We start from the raw sequence: 17925 nt of genomic DNA on the forward strand, positions 1-17925 counted from the left end.
TGTTGAAATATGCTTGGGACAACAGTACATTTTCAGGCGGACAAACTTTCGAAATTACAGTAGTTACAATTTTCAACAACAGATGGCGCTGCAAGTAATGTGAAAGATATAGAAGACAACGCAGTCTGTGGGTGCGCCATTCTGTACGTCGTCTTTCTGCTGTAAGCGTGTGCTGTTCACAACGTGCAAGTGTGCTGTGGACAACATGGTTTATTCCTTAGAATAGAGGATTTTTCTGGTGTTGGAATTCCACCGCCTAGAACACAGTGTTGTTGCAACAAGACGAAGTTTTCAACGGAGGTTTAATGTAACCAAAGGACCGAAAAGCGATACAATAAAGGATCTGTTTGAAAAATTTCAACGGACTGGGAACGTGACGGATGAACGTGCTGGAAAGGTAGGGCGACCGCGTACGGCAACCACAGAGGGCAACGCGCAGCTAGTGCAGCAGGTGATCCAACAGCGGCCTCGGGTTTCCGTTCGCCGTGTTGCAGCTGCGGTCCAAATGACGCCAACGTCCACGTATCGTCTCATGCGCCAGAGTTTACACCTCTATCCATACAAAATTCAAACGCGGCAACCCCTCAGCGCCGCTACCATTGCTGCACGAGAGACATTCGCTAACGATATAGTGCACAGGATTGATGACGGCGATATGCATGTGGGCAGCATTTGGTTTACTGACGAAGCTTATTTTTACCTGGACGGCTTCGTCAATAAACAGAACTGGCGCATATGGGGAACCGAAAAGCCCCATGTTACAATCCCATCGTCCCTGCATCCTCAAAAAGTACTGGTCTGGGCCGCCATTTCTTCCAAAGGAATCATTGGCCCATTTTTCAGATCCGAAACGATTACTGCATCACGCTATCTGGACATTCTTCGTGAATTTGTGGCGGTACAAACTGCCTTAGACGACACTGCGAACACCTCGTGGTTTATGCAAGATGGTGCCCGGCCACATCGCACGGCCGACGTCTTTAATTTCCTGAATGAATATTTCGATGATCGTGTGATTGCTTTGGACTATCCGAAACATACAGGAGGCGGCGTGGATTGGCCTCCCTATTCGCCAGACATGAACCCCTGTGACTTCTTTCTGTGGGGACACTTGAAAGACCAGGTGTACCGCCAGAATCCAGAAACAATGGAACAGCTGAAGCAGTACATCTCATCTGCACGTGAAGCCATTCCGCCAGACACGTTGTCAAAGGTTTCGGGTAATGTCATTCAGAGACTACGCCATATTATTGCTACGCATGGTGGATATGTGGAAAATATCGTACTGTAGAGTTTCCCAGACCGCAGCGCCATCTGTTGTTGACAATTATAACTACTGTAATTTCGAACGTTTGTCTGCCTGAAAATGTACTGTTGTCCCAAGCATATTGCAACAAACGGTGTATTTCTATCGCTGCTCGTTTAGTTTGTATTGCCGTTTCAAATATACCGGTCATTTTTGAAACACCCTGTAAATTGAACTCAATGCTGTAATCACCGAAGTAACATCACAGACCCTCACGACTCCTGAAATTCCATTTTATTTGTCTCTCACATTTTGGGTGAGGCAGTGTACTCTTATTTTTCTCGGCGATATTGACGTTGCATCGGGAATAAATTACACAGTGGCTAAACAGCCCAATCGGCTTCGTTAAAATAAATCTGCCTACTTCGTTTTTTAAATGACTCTCTATTTGTAATTGTTACGATTTTTTGAAGCCGAAGGACATACCTCAGAACGTCAAGGGTAGGTACAATGTGTGTATTTATGCAGAGTTTGTATCTTTACATTACAATGCCCTTCAGACATGTAGGAACAGACACCGTTCTGACGATTGTAGCTGTGGTAAATATTAGGAAATGGATTGGCATTTTGCGAATCCGGATTGACGTCAGCTACCTGCGACACATGTAAATTAGTGCCCAACCGGGACTGAAATCTAGATTTCTCAAGTATTGCGAGAGGTCGCATTAATGATTTCGACTGTCCGATCACACCTCCAAGGGCGATCCAAACTTCTATATGTTTTGGAGCCCACACTCCATACGCTCGCAAATTTCGTGATTCCTGCATAGGGAGAAGCAAATATTTTATCTTCATTTTAGCCCGTAGAGGCATTGCTACGCCATGGATGGCTACAGTGACTCTGTACACAGTCTGTATTTTCACTTTACAATGTTCTTGAGTCATGCGTGTATGAGATAAGCGGGAAATCCGGGTTCGAATTTCAATCCGGCACAAATTTTCATGTGTAGGCGCTCAGCGGGCCGTGCGGCACTATGCTTTCGAATTTTTTCAAACTGTTGCATCCTTGAGCCCCCCGATTACCAGATGTACATCTATCCGTTACAGAGGTCAAGGATCACACTTTATTAATAATTATAGTACAAAGTAATATCTCCAGTTACAGTTACATTATCTGCGAGCACACCAAGTCCTTTCATCCATACATGTATTTTTTCATCATTACTAACTTTTCTACAGGAACGGTTATACAATGTAAAAGGCATATTATTATACACATAACTAGGTCTACTTTGAGTCTTCGGGTCAATTCCACAATGCCAAGTCTTGTAGGTGATGACATCCCTGTCAGCGAAGGATTCCAGTCCAGGAAGGGAGGCGTTTTCACAACGAACGATGGCTAGAGTAAACCAACCACTACCAGAATTTCCAGTAGCGACATCCAAAGTAAAATTAACCCTGCAGCCATGGAAGAATATAATTCCATTTAATATGACTGCTTGTGCTGTTCCATTGCCTACAAAAGTTTATTTTCGAGGCTTATAATATGTTTGTAGACAGGCATGCGGTGGCGGCGTTGAAGATACGCACGTATGACGTATATCTGGATTTGCAAAAGCGGACCCCTTTAGTAATATTACCTATTTGGAAGGTTAAGTGTAAACTATTACAACCTGCAATTGGCAGTAAAATGGAGGGATTATGGAGTCTTCCTGTATGCAGCGAGGTGCAAACCATACTGGAATGAGTGTGTAGAAGTTACGAATGATTAACCCTGTCTTCCATCTCACTAGGAGAGGTCAGGAGAAGATTATTAGGGTAAAACCTCTTCCGTGGTGACTGCCGCAAGATCATTACATAGCAAATGGCAGGTGCCGCTCATAGCGAGGATCATACGAACTGCAAGGGTTGGACAAAAGCATAGAGGCGCTAAAAACAGAACACATTACCATACCTTACATAAGGCGTGAGGAAACCGTTGGAATTCACAATAGCTTCCATTCGTCTCGGAATGGATAAACACAGGCACTGCATGGTTTTAATAGAAACATTAGGCGATTGTCCCTGCAAAACGTAAGTTCAGATAGCGCTGATGGAGGTGGATAGTGATCACGCACCTTCTCTCCAAAGTTCTCTCCAAAGTAGACCACAAAGGCTCAATAACATTGAGATCCGGTTACTTGGGTGGCCGCTGGAGATGCGACACTTCATCCTCGTGTCCCGCATGTACGACATGCGCCTTGGAATACAGCATCATCATTAGGGAAGGAACATTGTACCATGGAATTTACATGATCAGCCAAAATGGTCACATGGTCGTTGGCAGTAATGCGACCTTACTGAATAACCATGGGACCCTTGGAATATCAGCATACGGTTGCCCGAATCATTACTGAATCCCTGCTATGTTTCACTCTTAGCATGTAAACTCAGTCAGAGGTTGGAAACAGTGTAAAAAAGGTGTCATACGGCCAAATGACATTCTTTCATCGCTCTTTAGTCAAGGTTTCATCGATTCGGCAACAAGTTTTCTTGTTACTGGTATTTTCATCACAGATGAGTGACTTTGTAATTCCAGTGTGCCCTGAAATTCCCTGCTTATGGAGCTCCCTCCGTGTTGTTTTGGTGCTAACACGGTTCGCGAATGCGTCATTCATTTCTGCAGTGACTTTTGCAGCTGTTGTTCTCCTGTTTTTCTTCACAATCCTCTTGAACAGCCGTCCATCACGATCACTCAAAACACACTTTTGTCCCCGTTGCGCCTTGGTGGATGATGTTTTTACGCTTTCCTTGTAAGAGGTATAGATCTTCGATACGGCGCCTCTTGAAACACCAATCACTTCGGTCACCTTGGTTACAAAAGCGCCCATTACACTAGCACCAACAATTTGCCCACGTTCGAATTCACATAGCTCCGTCATAACGCGTTCACAATTATACAGAACACTGTTCCGACGACGACTGGCACAACGTATACAAAAGAAACTCTATGGTTCCAGAACGTTTCAGAGTCTCAAACATCTACGACGTATATATGCAGACTGAAACGGCGAATGAAAGGTTGTACTAAGGCTGGGATTCGAACACGACTCTCCTACTCAGTAGGCAGAGGCGCTAACCACTGCGCCACCCACACAGTGGCTTTGCATAACCACACGGCCTACTTGGCACGCCTCTCTCTTCGATCCAGATTCACATTCACGCTTCAGATTCCCATTCACGCTTCAGTCCACTTGTCATTCCTCCTAAACTACAACGTATCAAGGATGTTGTACAAGCCGGCTGCGGTAGCCGAGCGGTTCTAGATGCTTCACTCCGGAACCGCATGACTGCTACAGTCGCAGGTTCGAATCCTGCCTCGGGCTGGTTAGCACACTGGACTCGCATTCGGGAGGACGACGGTTCAATCCCGCGTCCGGCCATTCTTATTTAGGTTTTACGTGATTTCCCTAAATCGCTCCAGGGAAATGCCGGGATGGTTCCTTTGAAAGGGCACGGCCGACTTCCTTCCCCGTTCTTCCCTAAACCGATGAGACCGATGACCTCGCAGTTTGGTCTCTTCCCCCAGGACAACCCAACCCTGCCTCGCGGATGGATGTGTGTGATGTCCTTAGGTTAGTTAGGTTTTAGTAGTTCTAAGTTCTACGGGACTGATGACCTCAGATGTTGAGTCCCACAGTGCTCAGAGCCATTTGAACCATTTGGTGTTGTACAGGTTCTGTTCATTGTCAAATGTAACAGCGTATTCTGCAGGCTTGGCTAGCATCTGTATTTAAGTTTAAGCATCCATTTCTCGCTGTTTATCTGCGTTTTTGTTCAACCCCTTACGTCAGGATCTCATTCTTTTTCTTCGCGACCATATCCCTTGTCTCCACGGGGTCGGCATGTTATTCCGGATCTGTCACCGCTAACCGCTAGTGGCAGGAGCGTGGCAGGATGCCCTTCCCGTCGCCACCTCTTCCAACCGGGACAGAAATTGTGTTCCCTACCCGTCTGCGTCTAGTATTGTCTCGTGTGCAAGTTCGAGACATTTTCGAAATGTTTTCGAGTCGTGGAACTAAGATGGGACATGGGTACCAGCCCGGTATTCATGTAGTCGGAATGGAAACAGCGGTTTACTATTATTATTATTATTACGAGGAGATGGGGGAAAGAGGCTGTACTTACGCAGACGTTTGAGGGCTAGCGCAGTTGACGGAACGCCAGCTGTCAGCAGCAGCAGCGGAAGCAGCAGAGCGCCAGGTAGGTAGGAGTCGTGGTGGGCCATGTCTTCTGGACGCGTGGAGACACACGCGCGCCGGCGCCCGCCGTGGCTTTATACGCGGCCGCGGCCCAGCCTCGGCTGGCAGCGGGCCACGGCAAGGCCACGCCGCGGCCGCCGCTGGGTGCGCCACGCGCTTTCTTCCTCGAGGACGCGCCTCCTGCGACGCCGGGTCCGCCGGCGCGGGGACCGGCTCCCAGGCGGCCGCAGCCACCAGCCGGATGCTGCCCGCCGGCTCTTCTGGCATTTCCACAGTCCGCAGCTGCTTCTCTACAGTTGCAACAGCACAAGGAAGGAATGTTCGCCAGCCTTAGGGAAAGTGTCCAAACCAATTAATCGCGCTCTCAGGGTTCAGTACAAATTTCATTTTATGTGTCGGTAATACACACATCAATAAAAGTTTTGCTTCACCACGGTTCCGAGAGTTCCGGAACCTGTACAGAAAATTGGATTACAGAGCAACATAAACATCACTTCTGTCCCTTTTTATTGCTCATGAAAACCACCCATTACATGTTCTACCACCATACAGCGAGACCTTCAGAGCTGGTGATCCAGATTGCTGTACACACCGGTACCTCTAATACCCAGTAGCACGTTCTCTTGCACTGATGCATGCCTGTATTCGTCGTGGCATACTATCCACAAATTCATCAAGGAACTGTTGGTCCAGCGTCTCAACGGCGGTTCGGCGTAGATCCCTCAGAGTGTTGGGGGCTTACGTCGTCCATAAACAACCCTTTTCAATCTACCCCAGGCATGTTTGATAGGGTTCATGTCTGGAGAACATGCTGGTCACTCTAGTCGAGCGATGTCGTTATCTTGAAGAAACTCATTCGCAAGATGTGCACGATGGGGAGGGGGCACGAATTGTCGTCCATGAGGACGAATGCCTCGTCAATATGCTGCCGAAATGTTTGCACTATCGGTCGGATGATGGAGATCACCTATCGTACAGCCGTTACGGCGCCTTCCATGACCACCAGCGGCGGCCGGCCGGAGTAGCCGAGCGGTTCTAGGCGCTACAGTCCGGAACCGCGCGACCGCTACGGTCGCAGATTCGAACCCTGCCTCGGGCATGGATGTGTGTGATGCCCTTAGGTTAGCTAGCTTAAGTAGTTCTACGTTCTAGGGGACTGATGACCTTAGAAGTTAAGTCCCATAGTGCTCAGAGCCATTTTGAACCACCAGCGGCGTACGTCGGGCCCACGCAATGCCACCCCAGTGCTGCACCCGCAGGACAGTCTGTCTAAGGCCTTCAGCCTGGCCGGGTTGCCTCCAAAAACGTCTCTGACGATTGTCTGGTTGAAGGCATATGCGACACTCATCGGTGAAGAGAACGTGATACCAATCCTGAGTTGTCCATTCGGCTTGTTGTTGGGCCCATCTGTATCATGCTGCATGGTGTCATGGTTGCAAAGATGAACCTCGCCATGGACGTCGTGAGTGAAGTTGCGCATCGTGCAGCCTATTGCGCCAGTTTCAGTCGTAACACAACGTCCTGCTGCTGCACGAAAAGCATTATTCAACATGGTGGCGTCTCTGTCAGGCTTCCTCCGAGCTATAATCCAGGTAGCGGTCATCCACTGCAGTAGTAGCCCTTCGGCGGCCTGAGCGAGGCATGTCGTCGACAGTTCCTGTCCCTTTGTATCTCCTCCATGTCCGAACAACATCGCTTTGGTTCACTCTGAGACATCTTGACACTTCCCTTGTTGAGAGCCCTTCCTGGCACAAAGTAACAATGCGGACGTGATCGAACTGCGGTACTGACAGTGTACGTCCTTCGTGCTGGAATGACTGGAACTGATAGGCTGTCGGACCTCCTCCGTGTGATAGGCGCTGCTCATGCTTGGTTGTTCACATCTTTTGGCGGGTCCAGTGACATCTCTGAACAGTCAAAGGGACTGTGTCTGTGATATAATATCCACAGCCACCGTTCAGGAGTTCTGGGAACCGCGGTGATGTAAAACTTTCTTTGATGCGTGTACAATAATAAAATCGTGTGGCTCAGTGGCCTGATGCAAGTCTCTCTATTTGACGTCACTTCGGCGACTTGCGTTTCCCTAACCGACTCCAGTTACATAACTGGGGAAAGCAGACGTACAGTTTAACAGGGAACCCATAACACATGTGGTTTGTGGCGATTCATTACACCGTTGAGAGGTGAACACTAGGTTAAAATGAAGACTGAAAAATCCGTGGTCCGACAGAGATTCGAACTTAAGACCTGTCGGTTCCCAAGCGCGCACTCTACCACTTTTATTTTCTTTTTCTTTGTTTAGATTTCTTCCTCCCTCCCTTTCCTAGTTATAAAGGAATTTACAGAAAAGAGGCATGTTTGCCACTTCCACTTAGATCCTAAAAAAATATCTGCTCCACTTCAGGCATTGGCTCCTAACTACGCATATCCCAGTAAGGCTACCGCAACTAAAAAAGGAGGGAATAAAAGGGCAAAGAAGGTATCAAATATTCGTAACAGAGAAGAAGTGTTTTTTTCTTTTTCTCGGATCTGTGAAGTAATCCATGAAAGCGGATCGTAGCCGTGGAGAAATCCATGCACATCTTCTCGAAATAAATGGGAATACTGTTGTGGATCATAGTATCAAAAATAGTGCACCAGATCAACTGCTCATTCCAGGGACATTCCAACTACGCGGCGGGTCGTAGAAAGCCCTCCAAAGAAAGTTGTAAAAGCATTGCTGCATATCTGATTACGGAGAATGACGCAATGTCGTTCGTTCGCATAATCCCAAAAATCGAGAAACTCTTCTCGCTGAGGGCAAAAAAATATCGAACGCCAAAGCAACAGAACCAGTTCGCAGCGTGGGTAGTACACATCGTCCGGGAGCAACATCGTGTGCGTTGTTATTCGGAGTGGCAGTCATAAAACAGGGCAGAATTCGCTGGACCAGGCGCCAGACTTCTAATGCCGGGCCACATACACCGAAGCGCCAAAGAAACCGGTATAGACGTGCGTATTCAAGTACAGAGATATGTAAACAGGCAAAATACGGCGCTGCAGTCGCCGACGACTATATAAGACAACAAGTGTCTGGTGCAGTTGTTAGATCGGTTACTGCTGCTACAATTCAGGTTATCAAGATTTAAGTGAGTTTGAACGTGGTGTTATAGTAGGCGCACGAGCGGTGGGACACTGCATCTCCGAGGTAGCGATGAAGTGGGGATTTACCGGTACGACCATTTCAAGAGCGTACCGTGAATATCAAGAATCCAGTAATACATCAAAACTCCGACATCGCTGCAGCCGGAAAAAGATCTTACAAGAACGGCACCAACGACGACTGAAGACAATGGTTCAACGTGACAGAAGTGCAACCCTTCCGCAAATTGCCGCAGATTTCAATGTTGGGCCATCAACAAGTGTCAGCGTGCGAACCATTCAACGAAACATCATCGATATGCGCTTTCGGAGCCAAAGGCCCACTCGTGTACCCTTGATGACTGCACGACACAAAGCTTCGCGCCTCCCTGGGCCCGTCAACATCGACATTCGACTGTTGATGACTAGAAACATGTTGCCAGATCGGACGAGTCTGGTTTCAAATTGTATCGAATGGATGGACGTGTACGGGTATGGAGACAACATCATGAATCCATGAACCAGGCATGTCAGCAGGGGACTATTCATGCTGGTGGAGGCTCTGTAATGGTGTGGGGCGTGTGCAGTTGGGACCCCTGACATGTCTAGATAAGTCTCTGACAGGTGACTCGTACGTAAGGATCCTGACTGATCACCTGCATCCATTCACGTCCATTGTACGAGGGCAGTTCAATAAGTAATGCAACACATTTTTTTTCTCGGCCAATTTTGGTTGAAAAAACCGGAAATTTCTTGTGGGATATTTTCAAACTTCCGACAGGTGGCAGCGCTGTACGGAGCTGTTAAAATGGCGTCTGTAACGGATGTGCGTTGCAAACAACGGGCAGTGATCGAGTTTCTTTTGGCGGAAAACCAGGACATCTCAGATATTCATAGGCGCTTGCAGAATGTCTACGGTGATCTGGCAGTGGACAAAAGCACGGTGAGTCGTTGGGCAAAGCGTGTGTCATCATCGCCGCAAGGTCAAGCAAGACTGTCTGATCTCCCGCGTGCGGGCCGGCCGTGCACAGCTGTGACTCCTGCAATGGCGGAGCGTGCGAACACACTCGTTCGAGATGATCGACGGATCACCATCAAACAACTCAGTGCTCAACTTGACATCTCTGTTGGTAGTGCTGTCACAATTGTTCACCAGTTGGGATATTCAAAGGTTTGTTCCCGCTGGGTCCCTCGTTGTCTAACCGAACACCATGAAGAGCAAAGGAGAACCATCTGTGCGGAATTGCTTGCTCGTCATGTGGCTGAGGGTGACAATTTCTTGTCAAAGATTGTTACAGGCGATGAAACATGGGTTCATCACTTCGAACCTGAAACAAAACGGCAATCAATGGAGTGGCGCCACACCCACTCCCCTACCAAGAAAAAGTTTAAAGCCATACCCTCAGCCGGTAAAGTCATGGTTACAGTCTTCTGGGACGCTGAAGGGGTTATTCTGTTCGATGTCCTTCCCCATGGTCAAACGATCAACTCTGAAGTGTATTGTGCTACTCTTCAGAAATTGAAGAAACGACTTCAGCGTGTTCGTAGGCACAAAAATCTGAACGAACTTCTCCTTCTTCATGACAACGCAAGACCTCACACAAGTCTTCGCACCCGAGAGGAGCTCACAAAACTTCAGTGGACTGTTCTTCCTCATGCACCCTACAGCCCCGATCTCGCACCGTCGGATTTCCATATGTTTGGCCCAATGAAGGACGCAATCCGTGGGAGGCACTACGCGGATGATGAAGAAGTTATTGATGCAGTACGACGTTGGCTCCGACATCGACCAGTGGAATGGTACCGTGCTGGCATACAGGCCCTCATTTCAAGGTGGCGTAAGGCCGTAGCATTGAATGGAGATTACGTTGAAAAATAGTGTTGTGTAGCTAAAATATTGGGGAATAACCTGGTGTATTTCAATGCTGAATAAAACAACCCCTGTTTCAGAAAAAAAATGTGTTGCATTACTTATTGAACTGCCCTCGTACATTCCGACGGACTTTTGTGACAACCCACACGTTCAGAATTGCTAGAGTTTAAACACTTCCGCTGGCCACCAGACTCCCCAGACATGAAAGTTATTGAGCATATCTGGGACGCCTTGTAACGTGCTGTTTAGAAAAGATCTCTACACCCCCCCCCCTCTCCCCCACCCACTCTTACGGATTTATGGACAGCCCTGCAGGATTCATAGTGTTCGTTCCCTCCAGCACTACTTCAGACATTTGTTGAGTGCGTGCTACGTCGTGTTGCGGCACTTCTGCGTTCTCGCGAGGGCTCTTCACGATATTAGGCTCTTCAGTGTACAAAGCGATGATTGTCGGCGTCCGGCACCCAGCACCGTGACGCAAAACGGGGAGTCAGCGAGGCAAACCTAATGGAGACGTGATCGATTTGGTTGTTTCCCGTTGACAGTGACATACCATGCGGAGCGCGCAGCAATGTCAAGAAAAGGGGCGTTCGCCGTCCGCCATATGTTGCGTCATGTCTTGTGTGGGTACTTCTGTTCCATCACGTTGGGACGAGGGCCAGTTGCTTCTCAGTGCATGCTGCCTTGCTCGAAAACAAACACACAGACGGCAAAGAGGCAGAAAGATAGCTGTGCTCCAGAAAAAAAGCGTCAGGTGAGATAGAAATGCGCTGGGGTGACCGACAATGTCACCAGTGGGGCCGAAGAGGCCGGGGCATACATATTCAGCATTAAGCTGGTAAGGCTCGTCGGGCAACGCCGCCCCATCGTCGACTGCAAGCTGACAAAAAGGGCCCGAGCTCTATCCACAACATGGTGAAGACCCACACCCACTCAAGCGTCGGGAACGGTGAGAGATCCAAAGCGGACTTTGAAGCTCGTCCCCTGGCTAACAAAAGACCCACTGCAGCTAAGATTCGGCGAGCTAGGGTGTGCAGAGCCGGTAGAGATTGCGTCATGTGAGGTATGCGCGATACTGTGTGGATGCTGAAATAGCGCGTATGCTGCAGGAGCGCAAGACAGTGTGGGCTATGTTCAACGGTCCAGACCTACAGCAGCCGTCTGCAGCCGAGGGCTATAGAGCGCCGCAGGTCAGCCGTAAATTCGATGCCATTGCAATTTAATGTATCAGTCAAGTTCAACGGGTCAACGCTACCCTCCGGCAGGCCTGTATCGATGCTCATAGCTCGCGGTTTACGTACAATAAGGAAGCTGCCCGACATCTTGCCGTAGGTCGCCACCCACGCAAGCGCCGCTCTGGTGTCGTCAGCACTTCTAAGGCAGAGGACCAAGTCGCCCGCAAAGCCGGTGCAGCAAAATCAATGTCCACCGAGCGAAATCCCCGTCAGCCGCTGTCATAGGACATGTAACAATGGTTCTAGGGCGAAGGCGTAGAGCAACGCCGACAGAGGACATCCTTGTTGCACCGAGCACCTAATCAGGATCGGTTGTGTCAGCCTCCATTATACAGCAGTGGGGACGTGGCGCCGCGCAGGAGAGGTGCGACTACCTCAAAAACAATGTTCCAGCCGTAAGAAAAGAATGATCGACGCGATCAAACGCCTGGCACAAGTGTAATGACGCCAAAGCGACGGGAAAATGTTAAGCATGAGCAAGAGCAATCAGATCCCTGTAGCTCCAGAGCGCTGTCCAAATGCTGCACACTCAACTTACCTACGCCTGATCTTACAACACGACATAAATGCCCGTCGCACTGTCAAAAGACATGTAAAGACCTTTATGTCGCTGTTTATCAGGCTTAAGGAGCGATAGTCACTAACAGCAGTCGGGATGTAGCGCCGCGCAGGAGAGATAAGACTACCTCAATAACAGTGTTCCAGCCGTAAGAAAAGAATAATCGACGCGATCAAATGCCTGGCACAAGTCTAATGACGCCAAAGCGACGGGAAAATGTTTAGCATGAGCAAGAGCAATCAGATCCCTGTAGCTCCAAAGCGCTGTCCAAATGCTGCACACTCAACCTACCTACGCCTGATCTTACGACACGACATAAAGGCCCGTCGCACTGTCAAAAGACATGTAAACACCTTTATGTCGCTGTTTATCAGGGTCAAGGAGCGATAGTCACTAATGTGCGCACAACTGTGACGTTTGTGAATAGAGACAATAAGGCCCTCAAGAAAGGTATTGGGGATGCTCACGACAGGGGACATCATTTCTCCACAGACAACAGCACACGTGGACACTAATAGATGTCGGAAAGTACAGTAAAGCCAGAGTGGAATTCCGTCAGGGCCAGGTGACTTGGTAGCAGCTCCCTCTCGGATAGTATTGAGGACTTCGTCTTCTGTTACTGGTGCCTCCAAATTCAAGGCCGTGTCCTCTGGTATCGTGTCGAACGTGAGCTTAGAGACTTTCTCAATGACAGCCGGTGAATTAGGATGGTTAGCGCACAACCTAGCACAAAAGGCATGAAGGGCGCGTCCAATACCGCGTTGGGTGTCATGTTGTGCGTCTTCGTCATCAGTGGTGGTTCGAATCGGGGCCTGGCGCCGTCGTCGCCTGTCCGCTAGAAGGTGGTACATCGACGAAGCTTCCAAATACACCTGGTAACTAGTGCGGGCTCGCACAACGGGCCCTGCCAGGTGGAGGCGCATGACGGTTGTGATCTGTGCTTTGGAGCGGTTCACTATTGTACATCGTTCAGGCAAAACGATATCGTAGAGCAGTCCATCAACACTTGGTAATAAAAGTCCAAGAACTGCCTCCTTCATGCTGCCTAGTCTCTGCCATATGGCCACGTAGACGGGCAACCGCCATGACGGCGGCAACGTGATTCTCATGTCATCTCGATAAGCCGCCGACAGTCGGGATACGCCAGTATGGCTACATTCACCTTCCAAACACCGCTTCCACCCCACACCCACTGGCGGTCGAGGGTGACGGTGCAGACATAGGCCACATGGTCGGAAAAAGCGACAGGAAAAATGGCAGCCTGTCGGGTTTCTCCCACTAGCGATCACGAGATATAAAAGTCATCAAGGCGACTGGGAGAATGAGCGATGTAGTGCGCGAAACCGGGACAGTCGCCATGAATGTGTTCCCAGGTGTCCACAAGTTCCATACGGTCGACGGTGGCAAGTTCTGAACAAGGCAAATGACGTGGCAGCGGATCTTTGTGGTGGAGAGTGGAACTAAAACCACCACCCAGCACCAATACATCTTGCCGTCCCACGAAAAGAAGCAAGACCACCTCCGCAAAGAAGGCGGAGGCCCTTCGCCTCCCCGACCCTGAAGGAGCATAGATTACTACAATGAAGGCTGCGACCACTTACGTGTACGTCTCTCCAATGGCGGAACAGCACTGTTATTACATGCTCTCTCTATAGAATGCAAATTCATAGTCATCGACTTCCATTACGGACGGGAAAACATAAAAAACTAGGTAGATACGTACATTCTATCGTATTTACGACTTAACGTGATCTCACATCGAAGTTACTCATTGAATTACTATTTTCATATTTTACTAAAAAATTTACAACATAACTGCTACCCACGATGGGAGGCGGAGAGCATACGAGATGTTTCAGTGATTCTCTGTAATGCATACACTTTGCTTGTCTGCGTACTGACAAGTCCTTACACACGCATTCTCTGTAAGCACTGAGCAACTATATACATGCATGAATGAGATGGAATATTCTGTCTGTCACGCAGGTTCAAACAGGTGTGATAGGTATATACCACAAGAAAAACGCCGAGATATGTAGCTCAATATATTACGTAAGATTTTCGTTGCATCGGCAAAATACATTACAACCAGTCTGTAGGTTATAACTTTAGCTTAAATCTTTCTATATCTACAACATATGTTAAAATTTAAATTCATTAAAACTACAAGCAGCAGATTATAATTTTAGTTCATTACATTCCCAAACAGTCTTCTACCGCTAAATCAGGTTCAGATCCCCTTCTGTCACGCAGACAGCTACTGCTTAGTCATGTTCCATATTTAACTTTCGATGCATCTCCAAGCCTCATCCATCATCTTCTGCCAAAATTTCCGCCAAGTTCCATTCCAAAACGATGAAAACCTTCCCGTGATACATCGCTCCTTCCAAACCTAGACGTGATGCTTCACCTCATTTTCCTCAATAATGAATTCTCCATCTCACTGACTTTTAGTCCCTGCCTGTGGTTCTACAGGGCCCCATATTCATACTTATCATTCCACCTCCGTCATGATCGTTAATATTTTCATGAGCAAACAGCATCACCATTACATCATAGCATCATTAACATTATCATCAGTTATTATATTTAACCATAATATAAAATAATATAAAATGTTTTAAACATCATAAATATAGTCCACCAATGGATTTTTAAAAAACCTAGGTTTAGTGTCATTTGTTTTTATGCATTTTAAGACATCTTTTAAATCCGTGTAACCTTTGTCTGCCAACCAATCTTTCCATGCGGACTTGAAACAGAATAAAGAAACAAAGGCTTGGCTTCAGTTTTCAGCGGGGCTCAGCAGCATATCTCCTGATGATAGTGGACTGGTGGGGTGCTGAAATATCGAGTCATGTTGATTTTAGGATCCGACAGCAAATCCAAGAATTCCAGACAGTAAAGGAAGGTGTTAAGCAAGAATGTAGCCTTCGACCACTACTCTTCAACGGCAGTTACCTTCGAAGTACCTATTTTTGTCTTTCCAGCATCTGTGATTGCACATTTTAGAGATGTTTACTTCCCTTCAATTGCACTGCGTACTGTGGTATTCCTTGTCACAGTAAGCACATCTTCAGAAAACTTCAAACGCATCTTGTTATTACTCAATAGTGTAGTACCCCTCTTCCTTCCAGCCTGATTCTTCCGTATGAGTCTCTTAAACTTCGTCCTATTCTTTATCATAGCTAAATTATGGTCTTGGCACACCTTAAAATGCAACATCCGATTTCGAAATCTCTGCGAGACCATGATCTAATCTAACTGAAATCTTGCCGTATCACCCGGCCTTTTCCAAGAACACCTCCTCCTCTTGTGATTATTGAAAAGACTATTCGCTGTTACTAACTGAAAATTGTTACAAAAGTCAACTGACATTCTCCTCTCACATTCCTACTACCAAGCCCATATTCTTCCGTAACCGTTTCTTCTACTCTTTCCCCTACAACCACATTCCAGTCCTCCAAGATTATTAGGTTTTCCTCTCCCTTTACATACTGAATTGCCCGTTCAGTAACCTCACATACTTTTGCTATCTCTTCATCTCCTGCCTGCGACTTCGGGACGTATACCTAAACTATTATTGCCGGCATTGGTTTGATATCGATTCTGATGAGAATAACCCTGTCACTGAAATGTTCACAATAGCTTATCCTCCACCATACCTTCCTATACATTACGAATCTTATTCCTGTTAAACCATTTTCTGCTGCTATCCATATTACCCTATACTCATCTGATCAGAAATCCTTTTCCTTTTATGTCTTTTCACTGACCCTCACTATATCTGGATTTAGACTTAACATTTCCGTTTTCAAGTTTTCTGGCTTTCCTACCAGTTTCAAACTTCTGACATTCCGTGCCCCTAATCGTAGCCTGTTATTGTTTCGTTGGTTATCCAATTTTTTGCTCATGGTCATCTTCCACTTGACAGTCCCCTCCCGCAGATCCGAATGGGGGACTAATGAGGAATATTTTACCAGTGGAGGTATCATCATACACTTTTTTTTCAGTTGCAGGCCACATGTCCTACGGATGCACATTATGTGTCTTTAAATGCATTGGTTTTTATTGCCGTCTGTATCTTCATGCCGGTGATCGTTGCTGATTCTTCCGCCTTTTAGGGATAGTTTTCCACCACAAGGGCAAGAGAGTGCTCTGGACCTCTGTCCGCTATTCCTCCCTCTTTGACAAGGCCGTTGATTAAACTAGAGTGACTACTTATGCTGGAAGTCGTCGGCCGTCATTTCTGATGATTTTTGTTCAAAATTTAAGCACTGAGTAGTTTTTAACACTAGCAATAATTTTCCAGAAAGGAGTATAGCATATTGCGCTGTATACGAGTAGGTTACTTTGTTCATATCTGTAGTTTGACGAGGACTACTTTTGGCCCTTGATGGTCCAAGGTTCTGTTATAAGACGATTAGTTCTGGAGACTTGGAAAGTGAAAATACTAATCAAAATATTTTGTTATTCTTGACGTTAAAAAGAATATTTCAGTTGCTGTCGAATAATGAGAAATTTCGACTTAGTTTTTTGATAAGACGCTTTAATTATGATTGTTTTTGAAAAGTTATTTTCAAAGTCTACCTGGACGCTGTAAGAAGAGTCCTTCCTTGGAAATTTGTTTGCAATCCCACATTTTCCGTTGCCTATACTTTTATGAAAATACAATATATTGAGCATTATTCCGATGTATTTGCAATGTGTAACCTCCCCACAGAAAAATTTTAAAAAATGACTATATTTATTAGTAATGGAGCCACAGCTAAGTGTGACCTTCCCACAGAATATTAATGGCAAAGACAATTAAATGAAAGCTCGCTATCTGACTCAAGTACAAGTTTCCATTAAATAATGAACGCTAATCCCATGATAATGAAACTGTAATGATAACCTAAACTCAATTCAACCGAAAAGTCGGTGTTTGCCCTGTGCGAAACGAGAATAAATTTCTTACCTTAGTGAAACTGCATGTCAAAATTCTGCTCTTATTCTGCGGCACAGCTTGCAATAGATGTATCGCCATAACTAAATTTTTTGAAGTTAACTGAAATTTTTTTGTTTAAGGAAATGCAAGGGAATCAAATGATACTTTTGTTAAAAAATTGCTTTCAAAAAATCAAAATTATTATTGGGGGCGATTTTTGAAAGTTAAATTACAATGAGTGTTCGTTACATTATCTGATGAGCGCAAAGCTGCATGATTATTTATTTAAATAAATTATACCTCGTCCTGAATCTCGACCATTGCGATGCCGGCGCCCGCCGACTGCTCTCCGCTACTGCTAGCAACCGACTCCAAGCACTACTGAGGACTGACTACTGCAGACTGACTACTGCAGACTGACTGACTGACTGCTCGCTACTGCGAGTCGAGCGCAACTGCTCTGGTCAGAGATTCTACAATGTCTCAGCATCGCTGCCGCACAACATACGTGTTTCATAACCCTCCACTGGGGGGGCAAAAATTTGGCAGCGATGGTGAGTCATTTGGACTTGCCATTGTAACAAATTTTTCCTTTAATTAATTAACATTTACAAAATATTTGGATGTAATACATGAATTAAATGTTGTGCGCATGCACCAATTACAAAACATTACAGACAAGACAAAATATAAGTACAAAACAAATCAGGAAAAATGTATA

General features: G+C 46.6%; 1 protein-coding gene across 1 annotated transcript in view; it reads right to left on the reverse strand.

The window, feature by feature from the left end:
• Positions 1 to 5543, reverse strand: part of LOC126236993 (uncharacterized) — a 55888-nt gene extending 50345 nt beyond the window's left edge. Inside the window, exon 1 of the mRNA XM_049946717.1 lies at positions 5414 to 5543. Within this exon, the coding sequence (XP_049802674.1) occupies positions 5414 to 5513 (100 nt within the window). The 5' untranslated portion in view covers positions 5514 to 5543. The remainder of the gene's footprint in view (positions 1 to 5413) is intronic.
• Between the last annotated feature and the right edge of the window lie 12382 nt (positions 5544 to 17925).

Source organism: Schistocerca nitens, chromosome 2 (assembly GCF_023898315.1).
Source record: "Schistocerca nitens isolate TAMUIC-IGC-003100 chromosome 2, iqSchNite1.1, whole genome shotgun sequence".
Taxonomy (NCBI): Eukaryota; Metazoa; Arthropoda; class Insecta; order Orthoptera; family Acrididae; genus Schistocerca; species Schistocerca nitens.